Consider the following 23,772-nt stretch of genomic DNA (forward strand, 5'->3'; position numbering starts at 1 on the left):
ACCCATATAGAGATTGCAACTAGGTATATCTGCAATTAGGGCTTTGTAAATTCCAATGTGTATAAGCTTAACATCTTAACTATGTTTTGCATTTAAAACAAAGACCTTTTTTTCTTATAATTCCAGTATAAGTATATTGCCTTTTTTCAATTTCATTTGTTCTTGAATCTTGGTTTATAATTTGTTTGTTATAGACATAAACGAATGTGCTGATCCATGGCTCAATGACTGTATGCAGGAATGCGCTAACACTGTTGGAAGTTATTCTTGCAAATGCAGAGAAGGTTATACGAAAATAAATGGAACCTTCTGCACAGGTAGTGTCCGGATTATAAACATTGAATGTTTAGAATACCGTATGTGTACTTTTATTAATTCGAGGATTTTTAAAAGTCTATCATGATTCTTTACCGATTCATATTTAACTAAAGAGCTATGTAAATAAATAGTAGGAAAGAATTTTATTTTTACCATTTTTTCACTTTATACCTCACGTTAACAACGAAATTATCTTTACATGATACTTCATAAGTTACTTCACGTTTAGCAACCCTGTTGATTATGGAAATGCATACCTTGATAAATAATCAATTAAAATGTAATTACAATGTTGTAACATTTTGTAAATACGTAAAAAGTTCAAACATTAGTCACCTGGGATCAAACCGTAGGTCACACTGCCCAAATATGGAAAAACCTTTTTAACACTATAGTGGTCACATTTATGACTCAATTATAATCAAACTTGGTCAGAATGCTTGTCTCGGTAATTGCTCGGATGAGAGTTTGAACATGGGTCGTTTCCGACGAAAAATATATCACAGGAGCTAGAAATAGAAAAATCGTGTTATCGCTCTAGTGGCTACTGTATTGATCAAAATTTCCAGAAAATTGGTCTGATTAATCTTTTGATGATTTCTAGATCAAGTTTGAGTATGAATTACCTTGGATGAAAAAACAAGGTCACACCGCCGAAATATGGGAAATCATTGTTAACACTCAAGTGGTCACAATTGTGCCTTAATTATCATTAAACTGTTTCAGGATGGTTGTCTAGGTAATTGCTCAGAGGAGCTTAAACATGGGTCATTTCGGATGAAAAACAAGGTCACAGTGCTAAACATTGAAAAATCGTTTTCACAGTCTAATGGCTACTATTTTTATCCAAATATCCTTGAAATTGGTTCGAAAGTTTGCTTTGGTGATTTCTTGGTCAAGTTGGAATATGGATTACCTGTGGTCAAAAACTAGGTCATTCTTGGCCCTCTTATTAAGACAGCCCGTCCTCCTTTGGATTTCAACTTTTTACAAACTGCATTAAAGCAATCTAAAACATCACCCTAGTCCACTGAGTCAAACAAAATCAATTTGCTGACGCTGTAATGTCACAATATAGAAATGTTTACATATCAGGTGGGAAATCTGTAAGCACAAATTCCCACTCTGTGATCTTTGACGATCGGGCTGCACATATTCACATCCTTAGCTAGCAGTAAAAAGGTGTACTTTAAGCTGAGTCTTTCAAATGAAAACCGCGATGTGGATAAGATTTCTTTTTGTAGTATTGCATCGGCTTATTTCATATAGTTTCATTTATTTTGTATGTATTGTAGATGTGGACGAATGTGAATTGGGTCTGGACAAGTGTACACAAAGATGTATAAATAATCTGGGCTTTTATTCGTGTTCCTGTTATTTTGGATATTCTCTCAACGATGATCGACAAACTTGTGAAAAATGTAATTGCTGTCTATATCTGAGATATGTTTAAATTTCAAAATATCGGCAAATGCTGGCATTATTGTTATCCGTCATAACATTTCCTGAAATTGTTTTGTATCTAACATATTTATTTGAGCCGAACTTTGTGCTGCGTATATATCTTTTGCGTGAGCTTGATTCTAATCTCCTATTTTTACATATTTATTTAATACTCAAAGTTGAATAAAAAGGATGCCTAAGATCACATAAGATTTCGTGTATTTATTAGTAATATGAATATGAAGAAGTCAAAAGTATGGCAATATTTTAGTCATCAGGTCCATGTCTGGCTAAACCATATATTCAATTAAGGATAGAAAACTATTTGATAATGAAAAAAAGACAATGTTGGTCTTTCCAGTATCAATGATTTTTTTTATATTTCTTTTTCTTGATGATTGAGCTTAAAGTAATGATATAAAAAACTTGGCTTGTTTAGTTATTTTAATGGAATCTTGTTTTTGTAATAAATACTTTCAGTGTGTGACCCATGCTTGAGTATCAAAAATTTGACATGCTCACATTTCTGTGTGTTAGCTGACGAAGATGCCACGTGTTCTTGTATGAAAGGTTTCATTTTGAATCATGATAATGAAACATGTTCAGGTACATATATAACAGAGATATAGTCATAGTATTCTAAAACAGTTTCTGATCGTTTATTTCAATAAAATGCACATGTCGTATAATGCGATCTCTAATTGCTCAACGTTAAAGATAAAAACATTACATGTTATATTTTTCATTGTTCATGTCTGTACAGCTTTTATGCTTTTACTTCTAAACACCAAAGTCGACTATGTTTGATGAACGTTGTCTACCCTTTAACAAAGACTCTATTTTATAAAAAGCATAATGATATAATTGTGTAAAATCAAAACAAAGCATTATGATCTTTTCAACTTTAATACGTCTTCATAGGAAAGCACAATATTAAGAATTCTAAACTATTAAAGATTTGCAAATGTAGTAACGGATTTATTATCAAAGAAACAGAAATCAATAATAATAACAATCAGTTTTGTTAAACGGATAGCTGTTTCAACAATAGTATTTCAATTCAGCTTAAGTTCACTTGGTATTTCAGATATAAATGAATGTGAGAATGAGGCCGACAATAAATGCCATATCAATGCTACGTGTATAAATACGGCTGGGTCGTATAATTGCGAGTGTCCAGTTGGTACACAACTAGAAAATGATGGCAGAACTTGTTCAGGTGTTTCAACTTTCCTTTAATTTATTCATATCTTATATTTTATGTGTATTGTTCTTTTTTTAATACACTTGAAATATCATGGCTATCATATTTTCCGGAAACATAAAGATACAAAAAGGTCAAAAAACTAAGTGTCAATTTTAATAAATCGTCAGTCAGCGTTTCTCTATATCCTTAACAAACTAGTTTATAACATAATAAAAAGTATAAGTTATCAATATATATCGTTCATTGTTAAACATTTACCGGATTCAGGAACAGTATGACTGGTACATTATAAACGATTTGTCACATAATGCTTGTGTGTTTTAAAAATGTATATTATATCGAGTCAATTTATGTGTTTATGGGTCTATGAATTCAGTATTGGAAAACAATAAATAAGATTGAATGAAAAGTGAAATATTATTTATAAATTTATCTAATGATAGAATGTGATGACTATCACTATGGCAAGAATTGTTTGCGTGAATGCAGCTGTCTTTATGGGCATTGTGACAAAATAAAAGGTATGCTAGTCGCTAAACAGGTACTACTGATATCAATACTTACAAAACAAAAAGACAAAGGAAATTATCGGTTCATATTTCAAAAATTCTTTTGCCGTTCTATTGTAAATTACCAATATTTACCATGCGATTAAAGCTATGAGTACAACATACAATACATGTATATCAAATGTAAAAAGAGAAAGTTACGTATAACTTTCTAAGGTATTGACAAAAAAGTAATCAGACTTATGAAAGAAATGGATGTTCTGCATAAATGGCCTTTATTTGAAATAGACAGTGATGTTTTATATCATGTATCCAGGGTGTATATGTCAACACGGATGGGTTGGTGATAATTGTGACATCGATATCAACGAGTGTGAAACAGAACAAATTGATTGTGCTGACAAAAATACGATGTGTGTAAACCTTCTTGGGAGTGCTACGTGCTTATGTAAAACCGGATATGAAAATAGTACTGGGAAATGCATGGGTAATTTATTGTGATAATATTTTATGGACGAGTGTAGTTAATGAACTTTTCATAACTGAATAAAGAAATTTACCTTTATTGGTACATTCTAGATATTTTAGATAAAGAATGCATTGTCCACTCTTAAAATTGTACATTAATGTAGAGTGTCATAAAGACTATTTGCTACTAATTCAATAGGAAGTATACAGGAACTACTTCTTGCTTTTTTTTCATTGATTACAGATATCGATGAGTGTTCTGATTTACAGCTCAACTCATGTGACCAACAGTGTATTAATACAAAAGGAAGCTTCACATGTAGCTGTCACAATGGGTTTCATCTTAAAAATGGAAAATGCATAGGTAACTTAGTTTTAAAAAAATTTGTAACTAAAGGTAAATTAAGAATAATAAAAAATCCCATAAATATACCTTTCATTTCTTAAAGTATTGTTATTACTGTACATATCTAATTCTAACTTATTTACAAAATTATATTATTCTATTTTGTTGGCAAAGTCAATTGACAAAATGATTTTAACATCACTCGTATAATATCTTATACAATTCAATAAAAAAAGATAAAATAAAACTAAATTCATCATAACAGATATTGATGAATGTGCAAATAAACATGGATGTGGTCAAATTTGTGAAAACACCATTGGCAGTTATTTATGTTCATGTGAGGAAGGCTTCAGGCTTCAATTGTCTGACAGAAAAACTTGTAGACGTAAGTTGTAATTGTGATCCCCTTTGCCTCGTGATACTATGTTACGGTTAATTTAAAAGTATATTAAGTATTGTTAGAAATAAAATACATTAACATTTTTAGTGTATAAGTGCTGAATAAAACAAACAAATTATGTGTTACTGAGATAAAAATATGTTTCTGTGTTATTTTTGCATCCCGTCATTTAGTTCCTTTCAAAATATTAAAACAGAAATTAATGATACTAAAGCTGTTCATTACAAGAGATTAATCTAACAAATACTTAAAAATCATGCTTTAAACCAACAATACAACAAGATGAATTTATTTCAGTAAAAATGTGCATATAAAAAAACAGTAGCATGATACATCAGTCAAGCTAATTAAAGTTATATAAAATGATAAGAAAGATCTATAAAAAAAATATTCCATAAATATCAGAATTGAACCTTAAAATAACAAATTGGAAGATAACACTTTGCAAAGTACATTTTAATACATGAATATACTAGATTTCTATTTTGACTAGCTGAGACGGAATGTAATGAGGAAGAAAGCAAACCTTGTCCCGCGCATGCGTCATGTTACGTAAATAATGGGATAATAAGTTGTAGATGTTTGACAGGATTTCAAATGAGTGGAGATATTTGCGAAGGTAATGTGTTTCTTCATACGAGTTTCTTATATTGTAATATATAAGCATCTTCATCGATATCAGCCACGAACGTTGTCCTCTTGTGTCAAATTATCGGATTACATTTTCATGTACCCCTTTACCTTTATAAGTTGATTTTATTAATATGAGTTTAGAACTATGACTTCACTGGCTTGTTGATTGTAATCAATGAAGTGTACCGATATTAGAAAATATAAAGATAAAATAATGTCCAAAATAACATTAAAAAGTACTGACATTAATTAAAAAAATATTTATAACTTACATACCATCGGTCAGTTATTAGCTTTGACCTTTTTGTTCAAAATTCTTACGTATTGTACGATTATAGGACTTCATCTGCTGAGAAAATTAACATTTTTTCTTACACATGAAAATTGTCCGACTTTGTCTTAGAACATTACATTTCATGTATTAGTTATTTTATAAATTAAGTATTAAGCATTTTTGCCTCAAATATGTCAGTAACCAGATAAAGAAGCCATGATACTGGTGTTTTCATGAAACATTTATGAAATATATCTTTGTTATTTACGTGTTACAAAATATGTTGCCAATGAATTTATCTAATCGATTGCCCAAATTGAAAATTATAAAAAAAAAATAAAATTTTAAAATCCCATAAAATGATAACTTTTAATTTGCTGATCGTGTTTACCATGTGGCTAATTTGCTTTATACTAAAATAACATCATTCATTTTAAGTCTGATTAACTATAACCATTCAACTGTCAGCATTTGCACCACGTGATGTTCCTGTAGAAATTTTTATTGGACCAAATCTTATCAATTTAGTCTTGTTTTCATTTCCAGAGTCCAAAATGTCCATGTCAAATCCATATCGTATCCTATATAGCATCTGTTTTTTTTTAAATTTTAGAGTCCAAAAAAAAAACTTTATCAAATGTATATCATACTTTATCAATGTTACATAAAAATGATATTTTGAATTCCGAATTTAAAACATTTGTGTTTTTACATGATAAACTGTATCGAAAATACTAATTGTACCATCAAATGTTATACTAGATGTTGACGAATGCCTGCCCAGTGTTCAGCCATGTGACCATCTATGCAATAATACTGCTGGTAGTTTTGTATGTAGTTGTAAAACAGGGTTTCAGTTACAAGATGATAAAGTTACATGCGAAGGTAACATTTTATAGTGTACTGTTCATTTCAAAGTATATAATTATACCTTTATTTTTTTATAGGTAAATAAGAAATATCGATTCCAACAAATGCGTTGTGAATATTTATAAATCATATGTTTACATGCCACATGTACATATATTTCAAACTGTATCAATATGAATTATCGATATTCTTAACAAAGATTCTTCTTCGGTACTTATGTTCATCTCAATGCCGATAGGTACATTATATAAAGGTTTTATATCATACAAATATGTAAAGTAAAGAATGTATGAAAGTTTTCATATTTGTAAAGTAAGGCGATTCAGTGCTTTATTATTAAAATATAATTTCTTTGATCTGTAAGAGAATTAAATATTTGAGTTACAACTTACAATATCTAATTGATTTCTTATTTGCTTTCAGAGAGTTCAAGAACAGCTGCTTTTCCAGGTAGATTGGATTTTGTACACAAGTTAACCATGAAAATGTTGAGCACATTTGAAATACATAGCTTAAAGTAATCACTAAAATAATGTAAATAAAAGCGCAAAAAAAAAACATAAAAAGAAACTAATAAACTGTACCCAATTCATGTTCAGGTTTCAAATGTGTTACTTTCATATTTGTTTCTGCTATTTATCCTAGATCTACTTCATCATTGCAGGAAATTCATTTAAGCATTCACTCACATTAAACATGGATCTCCCAGCTGATACCAATCTTCAAACCGCTGCCACTTACAACGCACTTGAAATGGAGATAATTTCTACAGTAAGTTGTTTTCTATGAAACTCGTCACCGTCTTTCTGTTCAAATGTCAATTTTTCAACATATTTAATAAATACATTTGTTATGTGTGTATTGAAAATTGTTGATGATCGTTATTTAAAAAATAGGATTAGCTATTGTCCTCAAAGACAAAAAGAAATAAGATGACAAAATGAAATGCATTCCTAAAGTTTATGACAATCACAAAACATTAAATAATTTTCTAATATGCAATTATAACATTATAGTCATACAATAATGGAACATAGTTATAAAATAATGGAATACTGCGTAAATGATTTATATCTAAGTGGTTTATGTATAAACTCATTATATGTTTCAGCTCTTGGACTTTTACAAGAAATATATTTCTGTTTTGATTGAAATTATAATTAATGATATAAGGTAAGTTTTATTATGAAACGTTTATCATACCGGTACAAAGGTTAGTTTATAATGAAACGTTTATCATTCTGGTACAATGGCTGTTTTACGATTTAGAAATGTTACAAATATTTTAAATATAGTTTACGTAACAAAGTCAAAATAATGAGGATGTCAAAATATTTTCTTTTTCTTTTCGTTTAATAATTATGAAAAATAAAACATTTTTATGAACCGAAATAAAAAGTTGAGTTGAGCAGGATTTAGAGCAAAATAACGGTTGGTCTATGGTTTTACTAACTTACCGCCTCGTCTTTTTTTCAGCACTTTCTTCAGTTCTTCCTTTTATTCTTGTTTTACTGTCTAACTTTCCTTATAAGAATGTGTGAGACATTCTATTTTTTTCTAAATCATCATTATTTTTGCTACGATCGTATTTCTATGAATTTAAGAATTTATTGAATAAATGTCCAAATTGTTTAATTTCTCTTAAGGTAACGTCCTTTTTATTATATTAAATAATAATGTCTTAATCCCTACGTTCACGAGCTGGAATAGAAATTAAGTACATATTTGCTACAACGTTTAAAATGTATTTGTATCGTCGATGTTACATGTCAGAGTGTTACGTCCCTTTCTTGGGAATGAATCATCATGTTTATCCTTTAATTTCATTGTTAGAGTATCTTATAATTTCATTATTCGCCGAAGTATTTCATTATGTGTTATTGTTTCATGTTTTTATTTAACTTAGCTATGTTAATTCTGTACGAAAACAAAATAATGCATATTGATGTACTTATCACTTTTATTGATTTGTGGGGCTTCATTCTTTTGACTTTTACAAAGTTCATGTAAAACTATTCATCTTTTAAAACAGAAAGTCTTTAAAATATTTTAAGTTATTTAGATTCAAGTATATTTACCTATTAATCGAATCATTTTTTAAGGAATGGAAGTATTATCGTAGATTATACTGTTGTGTATGTTGAACCCAACGAGGACGATGCTGCAAATCTAACTAAAGCTGTCCTTGATTTAGAACATGGTACACAATTAACAGTGTATGGACAAAATGTCAGTGTTATGTCAAGTAAGTTTATTGCCGTTAAGCAGGATGGACAATTGTGCAAATATTTATCAAGTCAGTTTTCTCAGTAACCTTGCAAGATCACAATTCTTTGAAATATGAATAGGGACAATTGGACACGACTTATACCAATAATCGTTGTAAATACTGTATTTAACACTTTTCGGTTCATATTTTGATATCTTAAGGTATAACCATGCTAATACATGACCTTCGCGTTGAAGAGTATTCAAATAGGGCAGACCTGTTAACTAAATTGAAACTTAGGGTCATGGATTCAAACCCCAGAAGGGTCAACTTTTTTTTTCTTTCTTTTTCTTTAATTTTTTTTATCCTTTTGGAAAGAAAAAGCGTTTTATTTTGATAATTTGATTAATATAGGTATTTATTGAGTAAATAACGCTAAATCAAATAACAAATATGGAACCTGATATTTTCAAATTGTAATAAAATCAAATCTAGACGGTAAAAGTATTTAATAATTTAAAAGATCAACCAATATACTTTGAGAAAATTTAGAGAAACCATGAAATGGGTGGGGTAGGTAGGGTCAAATTGTTATGCATAATTCATAAATTTTGAGTAGAAAAATCATTTTGCTGAGATAAATTGTACTATTTGTTTCTTACAAAAAAGTTATTGGAAAAAAAATTTCATAAGGATGAAATTGTGTATTATCAAAAGATTCATTATTTCTGAAAAAGGGCCGTTCTATCGTCCAAGCTTCTTTTCATAAAAATGGCAACTACTCGATTTCCGTACGGTACAGTGTGTTTAAATTTTGCATACATGTGTCTTTTATGGTATGTATCAGACCTATGTAATCAATTGTCCAGTTCCGTATAGTACCCGTTACAGTGGTCATACCTTAAGACAATTTTATGGATAAAAATGCAATATTCATTTCTATGAAATAACTTATTCATTTTAAATTTGTGAACATGCATGTAACGATTTTGATAAAGTTGAAATTATTACCACTTAAAACACTATTCTATTGTTTCTATAGCGATGTATATGGATTTGAAACCATGTGAACTGTACAGTGTGACTGTCGGCAGTTGTAAACAAGGCTACCATTGCACAGTTGAAAATAATATTCCTGTTTGCAGGTACATGTCATTTTATTTAATTTACTTATAAAGTTATTTGGTAAAAATGTTTGATAAGTCACATGTTAAAATTCTATCATAAAAGTTGTCATTGACTTAGTAGATATGAAATCAATAAGATTTGTTTTGTTCTCAACAATCTTTTTGTTTTCTTTCTTTCTTTTTTTTCGGATTTTCTACATATTTTGCATTTTTAACACAATTTCACGTAGAAATAGATAAGAGATAAATCATAAACAATGAAGATAATAAGCTATAAATTACCTTACAGGCAGAGTTTTGAAGATAATGAGGGTAAGTAAATGTATTCCAGCAAATTTGCTCATTTGTCGAGTATTTGTTTTAGTTGATAATTCAGACAATTGTGTATTGTTCAACATTTACAGATTTATATCTGACATATTGTTGTAAGCTGATATTTTATGTTTGTCAATTTAATAAGTGAGAGGTAATGCTGTATTTCATAGACTATTAACTTATATCTCCCAGAAGTTGTTTACGTGACACCAAATATTTAAGTTACCCAAAGAAGTATTAATTCAAGTAATAACTATATCTACATCTGGAAATAAGTTAAGCAACCCTGGAAATTTAAAATTGGTTGTAATTGAAAGCACCGTCATGAGATGACGACTTAATTGAGCTTAGAAAAAGTAATTTGAAGTGTGTTTAACTTATTTCCAGGTGTATAAATGCATATACATTCTGGAACCACTGTTTATATTTACATGAAAAAAAAAATCGGAAATAAATTTTATCAATCACATGCTGTCTGATTAGTCACTTTTTTTAAATTAAAAGCAAACTGGCCGTTTGTCATTGGATTATCTTGTGCTGGACTATTTGTTATGATTATGGCTGTAGTAATTGTGAGACATCTGTTGAGAAAACAAAAAATGAAGGAAGTTGACACTAAAGGTAGTATGTAACTTTTATTTTATGTTTAACTTTGATGTTTATCAATTTGTGTCTGATTAAAACTAAGCAATTTTGTACGTAAAATTTATTAACGTACCATTTACAGTTAAAATATGCGATGTTAATGTGAAGACTAACATAAAGATTATAAAACTAAATTGGTGAAATAAATAATATTAATTATTATAGAGGTCAAAACAAGCTACGTATTATCATAATATACATGGATATATCTCGAATTTGACAATGTACAACAAGGACAAAAGGGTAACATTACATTGTTCTTGTTCATAGCTTGACAATTAAAGCACAAAACTGTATAAATATAGTTGAAAAATACCTGAAATGTCAGGGAACTTTGTTTATATTTAATTGTTATTGTGTCATAAGAATCACTTTTTAAGTATGAGCATATATATTAAATAGATCTGGCTTCGGTTACACCCCTCACATTGAAACCTCGTAAATCGGATCTTCTCACAGAACCAGCGATGTTTAGACAAAGTGAAAGCGAATTTGGGGTACTTACTTACTTTATTAGTCACGGTTATAACAAAGCAACTCATTCTAATATTTGATCTATGCATGGTGTATTGCATTAATGAAGTGTTTTTGTACATTGCTGGGGTCATAGAGAAGACTGGACTTACCCACCTGTGTTGCCTCATTAAAGTCTTTACTTACTTGCTTACCTACTCAGTTACTAACACTCTGACGAACCAAAAGTCTTATTATTTCATTAAACATACGGTTTACCTGATTAATGTTTAAATGCATTCATTCCTTTTAAAATAGTTATTTTTAGTTCGACTATACGAAGTATATGGAGAGCTGTGCTACTCAACCTGGCGTCAAGGTCCGCGTCCATATATCAGATTAAAGTTTTGGGGCAGTAAAATAGTTTCATCTTTAATTGTTTTATTTGTTAAGGTATAGACTTCAAACTTCCAATATAATGTACCTTATCATCAACCACATCTTATGTGATAAGGTTCGTTACTCTGGAAACAATATTTTAATAATTATCTCCCCTTGAACTGAGAATGTTCTTTAATAAAAAGTTTTTTTTACTCTTTCTTCTTTATGTCTGAAGGGATCAATTTCAAACATCAAATATATTTTTCAAATATATGTTTTATCTGCAACCACATAATATGTGACAAGGTTTAATAACTATTGCTACAATATTTCCAGAATTATCTCCCCATGAACATAGATTTTTCCTTAAAAATGATATTTTTACTATAACTTTTTTTATTTCTTAAGGTATCTACTTCAGACTTCAAGCATGTGTTCCATATCATCACCCACATGACGTATGACAAGATTCATAACTCTAGAATACATTTCTTTCAGAGTGATCCGTCCTTAAACTTAGAATTTATGTTTAAAATGTCATGTTTTTACTAGAACTTTTTCATTTCTTAAGGTATGTACTTCAAACTTCAAATACATGCACCATTTTATCAGTTACACCTTTATGACAAGGTTCCTTACTCCACAAGCAATATTTTCAGAATTATCTCCACTTGAACCGATACATGTCTCTATATATATAAGTAATAATTTATTATATCTCTATCATATTTTGATTATTCATTTTCACCGATATATGTGTCGAGATAATTCAAGAATGAATACAAAATGTATTTCCAGAATTATTTCCCCTTGAACTTTGAATTTCTTTTATAAAAAATGTTATTTTTAGCTCAAACTTCTTTATTTTTCACAATTTAAATTTCAATCAACTCCCGTTTAATATTGAAAAATAATATGCGTCATTATTTTATAAATGATCTTTTTTTTTCCTTTTTTGTTCTGTAACTTTTTTTATTTCATTGGACTTCAAATTATTTGTCATGTGTAATAAGATTTGTACATGTTACTGTTTTTCCATAATTATCTCAAAACTTGAAATTTATTTGAAAATTGTTGTATTTTTGTTGTAAATTGTATATACTCTAGACTTTAGATAATTGATCTTTGTCATTACTCACATAATGCATGACAAGTAATAGCTATAACATCTTTATTTCAAGAGTAATTTCCTCTTTTAACTTGGAATTTTACTTTTAGAAAACTTTATATACCTTTTGCTGTTATCATTATTGTTACTGACGAGTATAACTTCAGATTTCAAATTTTTGTATTTTCTACTAGAGCAAAGAAATCAAAGGTTAAACTTTTAATGACTCGGTAACAAGCATGTATTATGGTGCAAATGTATTAAACATTTGTGTGCTTTCTTGATACTGAAACATAACTATATTTAAGTCATAGTTGATTTTTTCCCACAGTTTTGTCTTCCTTTACTGCGTCCAGTACTAAATTTGTCGAGCGTCGCTGTATACTCTGACAGCTCTTGTTATATATTAAACTAGTTTAGTTTATCAAATTTGGTTGTCTAAACTAAATGCAATTTATATCGTGAGAACGAATGTTATTGAACTATGAATATTTCTATAACTTTAAATAACATAGTTACATTATCATATACTCTTGGCTTTAAGAAATCGTTTATATATTATGGTATGGGTACATGTTACAGCAATTTACGATAGATATAAGTTCAGATAATGTTTTATAAGTGAAATATGTTTTATTCATTGCAGTACAACGAACAGTTTGATGCACCCAATGAGAGACCAACATACAGCATTGTTGACAACGATGACATCAAATTCTAGATAAAAGAACGAAACGCACACTGAGTAAAATCATACACGTCGTGGATTTCGTTGAAATATTGATAATATTTATATTTTTGTTTTTGTTTCTTATAAAAACTTGCTAAATCACATCTTTTTGATGACAGAACATTGTTGTAAAAATTTATGTCTACATGTACTGAATTCGCATTAAGCCTTTTTCTCTTTTAGAAGGGTCAAACATGTGTTTAATAATATTTTAATGATAGACTAGATCATATTCGGTTTTATCACTTAAAAAAAGTAACACTGAATGTGAATTAATTTGTCATGAAAGCAGCAAATGTAAACAAAGTGGTATTTTGACTACCATACACAAAACATAAACCCGTTCATTGTACTGACGTTTAAAAGCAAACGATTGTTCAGGTATATAACTAAAAAGTAACGTTTTGGAAGCTACAAAAGAACACATAATTCTTCTAAGAAATAGACATATAGGCAAGTTTACTTATTTATTCTTGACCTAAATCTAGAGTGCGCTTACTGACAATAATGGAAAAGTTTGTTAAAAGAATTATTGACATATTATGTAGATACTATTTGCTTCAGGGAAATTTTCCCGCTTTAAAACTCTTGCTTTATCGCATTTATATTTGTATTTGTATGTTAATGCTGTATTTTTCCCGTTCCCGAGCCGTGTTTTCGTACTCTGTAAGAATGATACGACAAGGTAGTAAATATATTTTGGTGTGCCATCATATTCGTTGTACATACATAGCATGAACACATTTAATATAATTTATTAAGAACATCAATGTCATTTGTTGCCTTTTCAGTGTCCCGATATATTATTTATGTCATATAGTGAACTCGGATTCAAAACTACCTTCACTTGACATCCTCCATGCGTAAAATGTCTAAATAGTTACGGCTTTTGAAGGTTTTATGAAAGTAACGATTTAAAGTCAATAATGTGTTGTCGATATTTATACCGGATATATGATTTGTTTCCACAAAATTTGCAAACTAAGTTAAAAGGCCGGTGATGATGAAATCAGTAAAATAAACTGTATGTTTAACTATGAACAAACGTAATGTCGGATAGTGTTAATACTAAAAAGAATCTTTAGTAACACTCAAAACCTTTCGAAACTTTGGAAAGCGACGGAGCAAAATTTCTACATGCATAGAGGGATTTCAATATAATTTGTCACACATTTTCACCATTGTGAGGCAGGGTGTCGCATGCAAAATTTGGATCACTGCGGCCCAGGCCAATGTTACACATAGCGGTCAATGCTCAGATAAAAATTTGAAAATATGTATTCGGACCTTTTAGTCATCAATTATTGGGGGATCGAAACACAAATGGTCATTATCATGACTACTGGTGTATAACATGTGATTTAGGTTAATATATGCAAGGTCACTAAAAATGATAGTCAAGGTCACTAAAGATAATAAAATATAGAGATTTTGACATTGGATAGATGTTCAATGCAAAATCGTCGTTAATCTGTCTTACTTATTTTGGTATAATTGCCATTTGTTTTTGTTTTCAACGTTGTCCGGGACATAACTCTAAATCCACAAGGGGTAATAACAAAACACTCTGTAGGTAAGGAGATCTTATTGAGAAGAAGTGCAGTGCTAAAAGAACCGTAATTCTGCTTTCCATTATTTTTTGGAGTTACTGCCCTTTGTTCATTTTTATGTTTAAAACGTCCGAAACATAGCTCTGAATCTACATGGAGTATTATCAAGTAATTTTATAGGAAGAGAGAGCTCATTGGGCAAAGAGAACCATAACTTTGTCCGACCTAATTTTGGAGTTATTGCCCTTTCTCTATTTTTACACTTTGAACTTTGTCCGGGACATTACTCTAAAACTACAAAGTATATTAACAAGAAACATTTTAGTTAGATATGATTCATTGAGTGGATGTGCAGTGCAAAATAACCATCCCTCTGCTTTCCCTAATTTCAGAGTTATTGCCCTTTGTTCATTTGTACATTTAAAACTTTGTCCGGGAACTTGAGAACTTTAAAAGGTGTCAACTTAAACTTTGTAGGCATATAGGTCTCTTTGAATGGAAGAGCAGTAAATAAGAACTGTTACAATCTCATCCTAAATTTTGGCGTTATTGCCTTTTGTTCATTTTTACACTTTGAACTTTGTCCGGAACTTACTCTAACTTTAACAATATAGTTGTAGGTAGAAAGATCACATTGAGTGCAGTGCCTTTGCCTTACCTTATTTTGTAGCTATTGTCCTTTGTTTATCTTTACACTTTGTTGTCCGGATCCAGGAGTATTAATAGGTTACCTTGCAGGATATCTCATTGGGTAAATGTTCAGTGCCAAAAAAAACAACATTAAATGTCAGAATGGTTTCCACTCATTATCCTGCCATAACTAATAAAAGACCCCTTTTGATTTTAGGATTACCGTGTAAAAGGTTCCGTTCAGCGTATTTAGATTTTTGCATGTCCACTGTAAAGGGAGTGTATTGCAAGCAGTAAATATAATATCAGATTTATTTTCTTTTAGAAAACAAAATACCTCTACTGTTCAGAGATAACATTTTAAGACCTCCCATTAACCACATTAAAAGGCATCACTGTTACGTTCTATAATCTCAACAGAACATTAGTCAAATGTAATAGTCAAATACAACGTTTTGATATGATTGCCCTGGCTAGACATACACGAAAATACAAAAAAAAACACGAACGAGTTAAAAAAACGTAACAGAGTATTTTCAATATTTTCAAACGAAATTCTCATTTTTCCTGGAATTCAAAAATAAAAACCACGTAAGGAGATATGAAATGCAATATAGTTTGTTTTTCCTCATACTGAGACAATATGTAATGCATTCTTGTTGACGAATGTTGTCTTACTTTTGAATTTGAGGTGATCTTAATTTGTGCATTGGTATTAACTATGACTACGTCAAAACATACTGCAAGAGTGATGCCAAACAAAGTTATTACACTCAGGATTATAATGTAGAATTTACAGTTATCAATTGATATATTAAATAAGTAAATAAGTAAAAACTTCCGAAACACTATACAACAAAAGACGCAAAAGTTAAGGAAGACAATATAAATCAATTATTTTACCAGCAATGAATTCTGCAATACCGTCCAACAACTTAAAAACAGCTATCGATATAAACACCAATTATCACCTCAGAAACGAAATAAGTGATTTTCGATGTGGTTTGTTAAATTCATGCAATACTTAGTAGAATGTATAAGGTTGAAATTCTGCTTAATATATCTATGACAACTGAAAAAGTGACAAAAAAGAAGAAAAAACAACAAAGAACAAAATAAAAAAAAAAAACATAAAAACGAAAAAACTTCTGGCATTCCTGAAAATATATACATATCTCAAATCAACAATATCTGAACATAGTAACATACAAATATTATATATTTTGATAATTTATTTTAAAAAAAGATAAATGGTTTTAAAATGTTGATTGGCAACTTGTAAATTATAAAATTTACATTCTAAAATGAACACATATTAAAAAAAAAAAACATCATAATAACTTTACTTCTTTGTAGTTACGAAAATAAATATAGAGTAGCAATATATTTAAATATTTACTGTATAAAACATGTGAACTAAAGAACGATACCTGGAGCTTAAAAGAATATTGCATAGTGTTGTAGCTTCACGAGAACAAAATGATGTGCTGCATATAGTTCCCCAACTGCCACCATTCTGCCATCATACAACCCAATTCCGTTTACCAGTCGAATATTTGGTGACTCTGTAGATCATTGTTATAATCATTTATTTATATTGTGTATTACAAATACATAAAATCTATAATGTTATATCAAGAAATATAAGTACACAAAGACAATTTGGTCACATCAAAGATTATTTTTAGATTTTTCTGAAAACGAAAGAAATAACGAAATTTAAGAGCCGCTACGGTATCGTAAACACACTAGCCTTGAGAGGTAGGACACAAAAAGGGCGCAATTTAATGAAACACTTCTAATATGTCACAAGAATAACTCTAAGTAACATGTACGTAACATCAATGTAACACATATAAAGGATGTAACCCTTTAGGTCCTATACTTATATGTGTTTTGAAATCAATTGTAAAAAGTAAGTAAAAATCTTCATTACAATCCCAGTTGGCGTAACATTTGTAACAATGCTGTAACAACTATGTAACAACCTTGTAACATCTATGTAACCTTATTAATTCCGATTTATGGCCATTTTCAAGGCTTGTGCTGTAACACTTGTAACAACCTGTAACATTTGTAACAATTATCTGTGAAATTTTCATTTCATTCTCAACCCTCGTAACATTTGTAACAAAGCTATAACAGCTATGTAACAACATTGTAACAAATATGTAACCTTATTAATTCCGATTTTTGACCATTTTAAAGGCTTGTGATGTAACACTTGTAACAACCTGTAACATTTGTAACAATAATGTGTGGACATTTTCATTTCATTCTCAACCTTCGTAACATTTGTAGCAATGCTGTAACAACTATGTATCATCCTTGTAACTTCTATGTAACCTTATTAATTCCGATTTCTGGCCATTTCAAGGCTTTTTCTGTAACACTTTAAAATGGACAGAAATTGGAATAAATAGGGTAAAATAGATGTTACAAGGTTGTTACATAGTTGTTACATTGTTGTTACAGCATTGTTACAAATGTTACGCGAGTTGAGAATGAAATGAAAAATTCATATAAAATTGTTACAAATGTCACAGGTTGTTACAAATGTTGCAGCATAAGCCTTTAAAATGGACAGAAATCGGAATGAATAGGCTTGTTGCAAATGATACTGAATTCACATGCGTTACATAGATGTTACTTAGTGTTACGCTTGTAACAAATGGCAAGTGTTTCATTAAATTGCGCCCATTTTGTGCCCTACGTGAGCCTTGACGAGTATTTTCGCCAATAATGCGTAAAAACGTATTCGTCTTATTAGAACTTTGTCCAAAAGCTTAAAAGAGTGAAGTTTTTTATCACACATGATTATATCTAAAATAATTTAGTGTCCATTGTTAATAATGTATTCTTAATTTTATACTCAATACTTCTTCCGAATAAAACTGCGACACCTCTGGAATTGGATGTTCCTCAGCTTAGCTTAAGTAACATGCACAATTCTATTCAGCGTATATAGAGTTTTTCATGTCCATTGTAAATTGAGTGCATTGCAAGCAATCAATATCAGATTTATTTTCTTTCCGAAAACGAAATACGTCTTTCCGCATTTTTCATACAGGTCAAACCTGTACCATTCATAGATATTTTAAGACCTACCATAAAAACACATTAAAAAGGCATCACTGTATTTTCTATTATCCATACTGAAAATTGGTAGATGCAATACAACTTTTTGATTTGATTGCCCTACTCAGGCATGTACAAGGCATGTACAAGAAAACAAACAACATTAAACGTAAACAATGTAACAGAGTATTTACAAAAAAAAAATCCTTTTTTCATGGAATTAAAAAAGAACCATATAAGGAGGTATTACATGCAATATAGTTTGTTTTTCATTATACTGAGACAATATGTAATAATACTTGTTGACAAATGTTGTCTAACTTTTGAAATGAAAGTGATCTTAATTATTGCAGTGTTATAAACTATGTATACGTTATAACGTACTGTAAGAGTGATACCAAACAAAAGTATTCCACTCTGTTCATTAATGTAGAATTTACAAGTATCAATTAATTTAGTACGAGGGTACTTCAAAAAGAAATAGGACTGCAGTTCTACTGTTCAAATTCTTTGATTAATGTGCATAATTTTACGAGATCATAATATCGGAAAATATATCTAAAAATTATGTTTAAAAATAAAGAGTCTGTGAACATTTATAATAACTAGGGGTATGCGAGCCTGCGCACGCTAACAGTACAGTAAATGACGTTTCAGACGTCGTAATATAAAAACAAAATTTAACAAGTGTCTTTCCTTCTGCAAGTATTCTCCCTAGTGCTCTAGGTGTCTGAATCATGTTACTTTGACCAGAACTCATATGTGGAGATGCAACGAGAATGAAAGCGATCATATTCTCGTTCGTTCCACTCTCTGAAAAAAATGCCCGGTAGCCTGTCACTCTCCGTTTTTTTTCTCGCATTCTTAAAGTAATCTCGGATTCAACAGGTATGAACTTATTATGAAAATGAAAAGCGATTAATATTATTAATCTACACATATCATCGTATATTCTTAAAACAATATGATTATGTAAGTACAATAACAATATTAATCAATTTAAATGTATCTTTTTCTACTAATAACAGGCTACCATTTATTAAAAGAAATCGCGAAAAATAATATTAATAGTTTTTTTCGTAAATCATTATTATATTAATTTATTAAAAACACACATATCAAGTTAATTAAATGAAATAGAATAGTGTTTGAAACTTATGTCTCATGTTAAATTATTTGGTCAGAACTGAATCAGTAGTCCCGATGCAGACATCAAAAATGCCGGACAGTCTGTCAACTGTTTACCGTAAATTCTTTTGTAGCACTTTTTCAATTGACGTTACTAACGTCCCGTAAATGTCCCACTATCAGCCTTCCTCACACTTTCCTGTGTGTGATCTCGTATATGCCGTTTTTTGAATTGCTTGTGTTACGGTATAAAACTTAAAACTGTTTACTATTTAGGGGAGAAAATGTGTAAGCAGCATGATATTTTAGTCAGTAAAGCCGCAAAACGGTGTTCCAAAGGTCCCAAGTTCAAGTCCCGGTCAGGCTGCACATTTTTCTCACCCTGTAATATTTGGCGCCTAACGGGGGACCGTGACTGCATATAGCTCAAAGTTCAATTAGCATTGCTCTGTAGCTTTGTAAAATTCAAAAACAAATATCAATATTGTGGGAAAGTATGACACGGTTTAAAACTCAAAACTGTTCACTATTTAGGGGAGAAAATGTGTAAGCGGCCGGATAGCTCAGTCGGTCAAGCCGCAAAACGGTGTTCCAAAGGTCCCGGGTTCAAGTCCCGGTCAGACTGCACATTTTTCTCACCCTGTAACACTTGCGCAAGCTGAAAACGAGTATCCTGAATGCCGATTAATTGTATTGTGTTTATTTAATATTTATGTATGTGTAGGAGTATTTCTATTTCTTTGGCAAAGTTTAACGATCGCACACATTTTTAGTCCAAAGCTTGAACATTTAGCCATTTCATGTCTGAATGACGTTAAATTTGGGCATAATGTCACTTATATAATCAAATGCGTTGGTGGAAAATTTGGAAACAAATAGAAAATGAATGACGGAAAAATTAGAAATACAAATTAGCTTCAATTACTTTGTTGATGTGCTGCGCCGGGTGCGTGTTACCATGGTTATTTAATATCGCAGGAAACACGCGTTAAGCAAAAGAATTTAATAAAACTATGCTTAAATTAAAGGAAACATTTTACGATCGTTGTTCATATAAAAATGTTCTAAATTGAATCGAATATGAAAATGCAAGTCTCTTAGTCATATTACTTTTTGAACAGCCTTCGTAATTAGTAATTAAGTTAAAACTGCTGATTGCTTATAGTATTGTTGTACAGTTGAACAATATATATACAACTATTTCTTCTTCCGAAACACCGTAAAATCAAAAGACGCAAAAGATAAGGAACACTATTGAAAGCAATTATTTTACCAATAATAAATTCTGCAAAACGGGTCATCAAATTAACGACACCTTTCAATACAAACACCAATTATCACCTCAGAAAACGAAAGGACTATTTTTTTCTGAGGTACTATGTACCTTTAAGTTAATAAATCTGGGAGCAATAACAAGACAAATTTTCAAACATAAGCTATCAAATTATTACTAATCTACTGATGAGTTTTTATGCGTATGAGTAAGTATTACGAAAACACATGAACGTATAACAGCAGATGCCAAAAATAAACCTGCTTGTGCTGCATTTTGCAAGAAACAAAGTAATTTTACTCCTAGCTTAAAGTTCAGCGTAGATCTATACAATGTATAATTCTAAACGTGAGAAAATTATTTATTGTAAATCTAAACCTAGCATTTTGAACTACGTTGTATAAAATGTATAAAAAAAGAACAGACATCATTAAATTCTAAATATCCAAATGATATTTACGTAAAGAATTTAACCATTAAAATTCAATAACCCTGATGCATACTATCCTTTCATTGTTAGCATTTAAATTGTCGTCTGATTCAAATCTATGTTATTGTTTTATACAATCATAAAGAAACATTTTTGACCATATTTAACAGTTTAAGACTGATAGATATCAGGATACATGGTGTATTGCCTGGTTCAATTTACAAATGTCATTATGTTTTCGTCAAGCAGGTGAAGGGTTCAAGCATGTTAGGTCATAAGACAGTAAATGAGTTTAATATTATTATATTGTAAGAGTTTAATATTTAAGTTGTTTACATGAGAGTCTCATTAAACATATTTTGATAAAGTACACGTGTACTCATGGATTTAAAAAAAAATATGCAAGATTATCACTACACAGTCTTCATACTTAAATAAATGTTTTCTGAATTGGAGAAAGCTACAGCTTAGATATTTTACATGAAATGTTGTTTGGTGGACCTGTATCAAGATTGTTTGAGTCAAAATTTTAACTTGCCCAAGGGGACAGTGACTTATTTTCTTGTCCTTTGATATACAGCCATGAAATTTGGACTATGTGCAAAGTTTTGTGCCCCCACTTGAGTGGCACTTGTCCGTCCGTCCGTTCTCTTTTGTGTCGCACGTAAGTCAAAAAGTATTTGACTTAGTCATGAAACTTAACAGGAATGTTGATCAGCATGTGCAGTTGTGAACCTGGGTATTTTTGTGTGGATTAATTCAGTAATTTTAGAGTTATTGCCCTTGACTTAGTAAAATTTTGCAATTTTCAACTTGTGTCGCATGTAACTCAAAAAGTATTTGACCTAGAGTCATGAAACTTTACAGGAATGTTGATCAGCATGTGTAGTTTTGCACCTGGGTATTGTTGTGTGAATTAGTATTTAGTATTGTTAGAGTTATTGCCCTTCACTTAGAATTTATTTGCAATTTTCAAGTTGTGTCGCATGTACCTCATAAAGGATTTGACACGGAGTCATGAAACCTTACGAGAAGGTTGCTCAGCATATGTAGTTGTGCACCTGGTGTTTCGCTTGTTGATTTATCCAGTATTTGTAGAGTTAATTCCCTTGACTTAGTTATGTTATTATGTTGTTATTTGTTCCTTGTGTACTTCATTTAGAATCAACCAACTTTAAAGGAATAATGATCAACATCACTAAATTACAGGAATAATGATTCACATAACTGTGAAGCTATGCACCTGGGACTTTGCATGTGCATTTGTGTCAGTTTTGTTAGAGTTATTGCCCTTGATTTACAGTAGTATAATTTCAACTTGTTCATGCATATCTCAAAAAGTATTTCACTTGTAGGCCTGAAAGTTTACAAGAATGTTGGTCAGCATGTGTACTTATGCACCTTGGGGGTTGCTTGTGGATTTATTCAGTATTTGTAAAGTTCTTGCCCTTTACTTAGTAAAAGATTTTTAGTGTTCAAAAAATATTTGACCTAGAGTCATAAGATTGACAGAACAGTGGCGCGGTGGGGGCACCCGTGTCCTATTGACACATATCTAGTTATTTGTAAAATTGAACTTTTATATCAGGTCACCTAGATTTGGATGATGTCACCTTCTCTTTAGTCCTTTGATCTAAAGCTTTGACATTTGAACCAAATGCACAGATAAGATGTTAATTGAACTTTTATATAAGCTGGCCTAGATGTGAACAAAGTGTCTTACTGTGATGTGCTTTGATGTACAGTCATGGAATTTTGGCCATGTAAAATATGACATTCACCACCAAATTCACTACACTCAACTGCATTGATAGATTCCTACTCTGATATTTTATTTAAATAACAATACATTTAACCACTCATCTAATAATAAAAATTAGATGTTCAGTGATCTATGCATTATGGCAATCTTTAAAAAAATTCGGTACATACACTACTATTTAGTGTTGCATTAATGCAGTGGCATAGCATTTGTCACAAATGCAATCTTGTTTGTTATGTCCCCGAAGGGCAATATATTACAATTACAATGTCCGTCTGCCTGTCCCCTCGTCTGTTACCTGTGCATTGTCACTTCATTTGTCTCCGGACTTTACCTTTGTCATACATTGAGTTATTTTGAAATAGCTTGGCACATATGTGTACCACATGTAGACAATGTGTTGTGTCAAAGAACCATCTCCCTACCTCAAATTTCAAGGTCACACTAACTTTCTTAAGTTTCACATTACGACAAAAAACTCT

At 30.5% G+C, this 23,772-nt stretch overlaps 1 protein-coding gene across 1 annotated transcript in view; it reads left to right on the plus strand.

Annotated features, from left to right (window-relative positions):
- The window catches only part of LOC132744453 (mucin-like protein), a 28,031-nt gene extending 13,826 nt beyond the window's left edge, over positions 1-14,205 (plus strand). The window contains exons 20-38 of the mRNA XM_060733168.1: positions 195-317; positions 1,614-1,739; positions 2,242-2,367; positions 2,849-2,980; positions 3,412-3,489; positions 3,794-3,964; positions 4,190-4,309; positions 4,557-4,679; positions 5,188-5,313; positions 6,364-6,486; positions 6,895-6,921; positions 7,136-7,242; positions 7,583-7,644; positions 8,574-8,716; positions 9,723-9,825; positions 10,097-10,119; positions 10,627-10,743; positions 11,170-11,264; positions 13,356-14,205. Of these exons, the coding sequence (XP_060589151.1) occupies positions 195-317; positions 1,614-1,739; positions 2,242-2,367; positions 2,849-2,980; positions 3,412-3,489; positions 3,794-3,964; positions 4,190-4,309; positions 4,557-4,679; positions 5,188-5,313; positions 6,364-6,486; positions 6,895-6,921; positions 7,136-7,242; positions 7,583-7,644; positions 8,574-8,716; positions 9,723-9,825; positions 10,097-10,119; positions 10,627-10,743; positions 11,170-11,264; positions 13,356-13,430 (2,000 nt within the window). The 3' untranslated portion in view covers positions 13,431-14,205. The remainder of the gene's footprint in view (positions 1-194; positions 318-1,613; positions 1,740-2,241; positions 2,368-2,848; positions 2,981-3,411; positions 3,490-3,793; positions 3,965-4,189; positions 4,310-4,556; positions 4,680-5,187; positions 5,314-6,363; positions 6,487-6,894; positions 6,922-7,135; positions 7,243-7,582; positions 7,645-8,573; positions 8,717-9,722; positions 9,826-10,096; positions 10,120-10,626; positions 10,744-11,169; positions 11,265-13,355) is intronic.
- The last annotated feature ends 9,567 nt before the right edge of the window (positions 14,206-23,772 follow it).

The sequence above is a fragment of the Ruditapes philippinarum genome, unplaced genomic scaffold (assembly GCF_026571515.1).
Source record: "Ruditapes philippinarum isolate M1 unplaced genomic scaffold, ASM2657151v2 ctg2861_1_1_1_1, whole genome shotgun sequence".
NCBI lineage: Eukaryota > Metazoa > Mollusca > Bivalvia > Venerida > Veneridae > Ruditapes > Ruditapes philippinarum.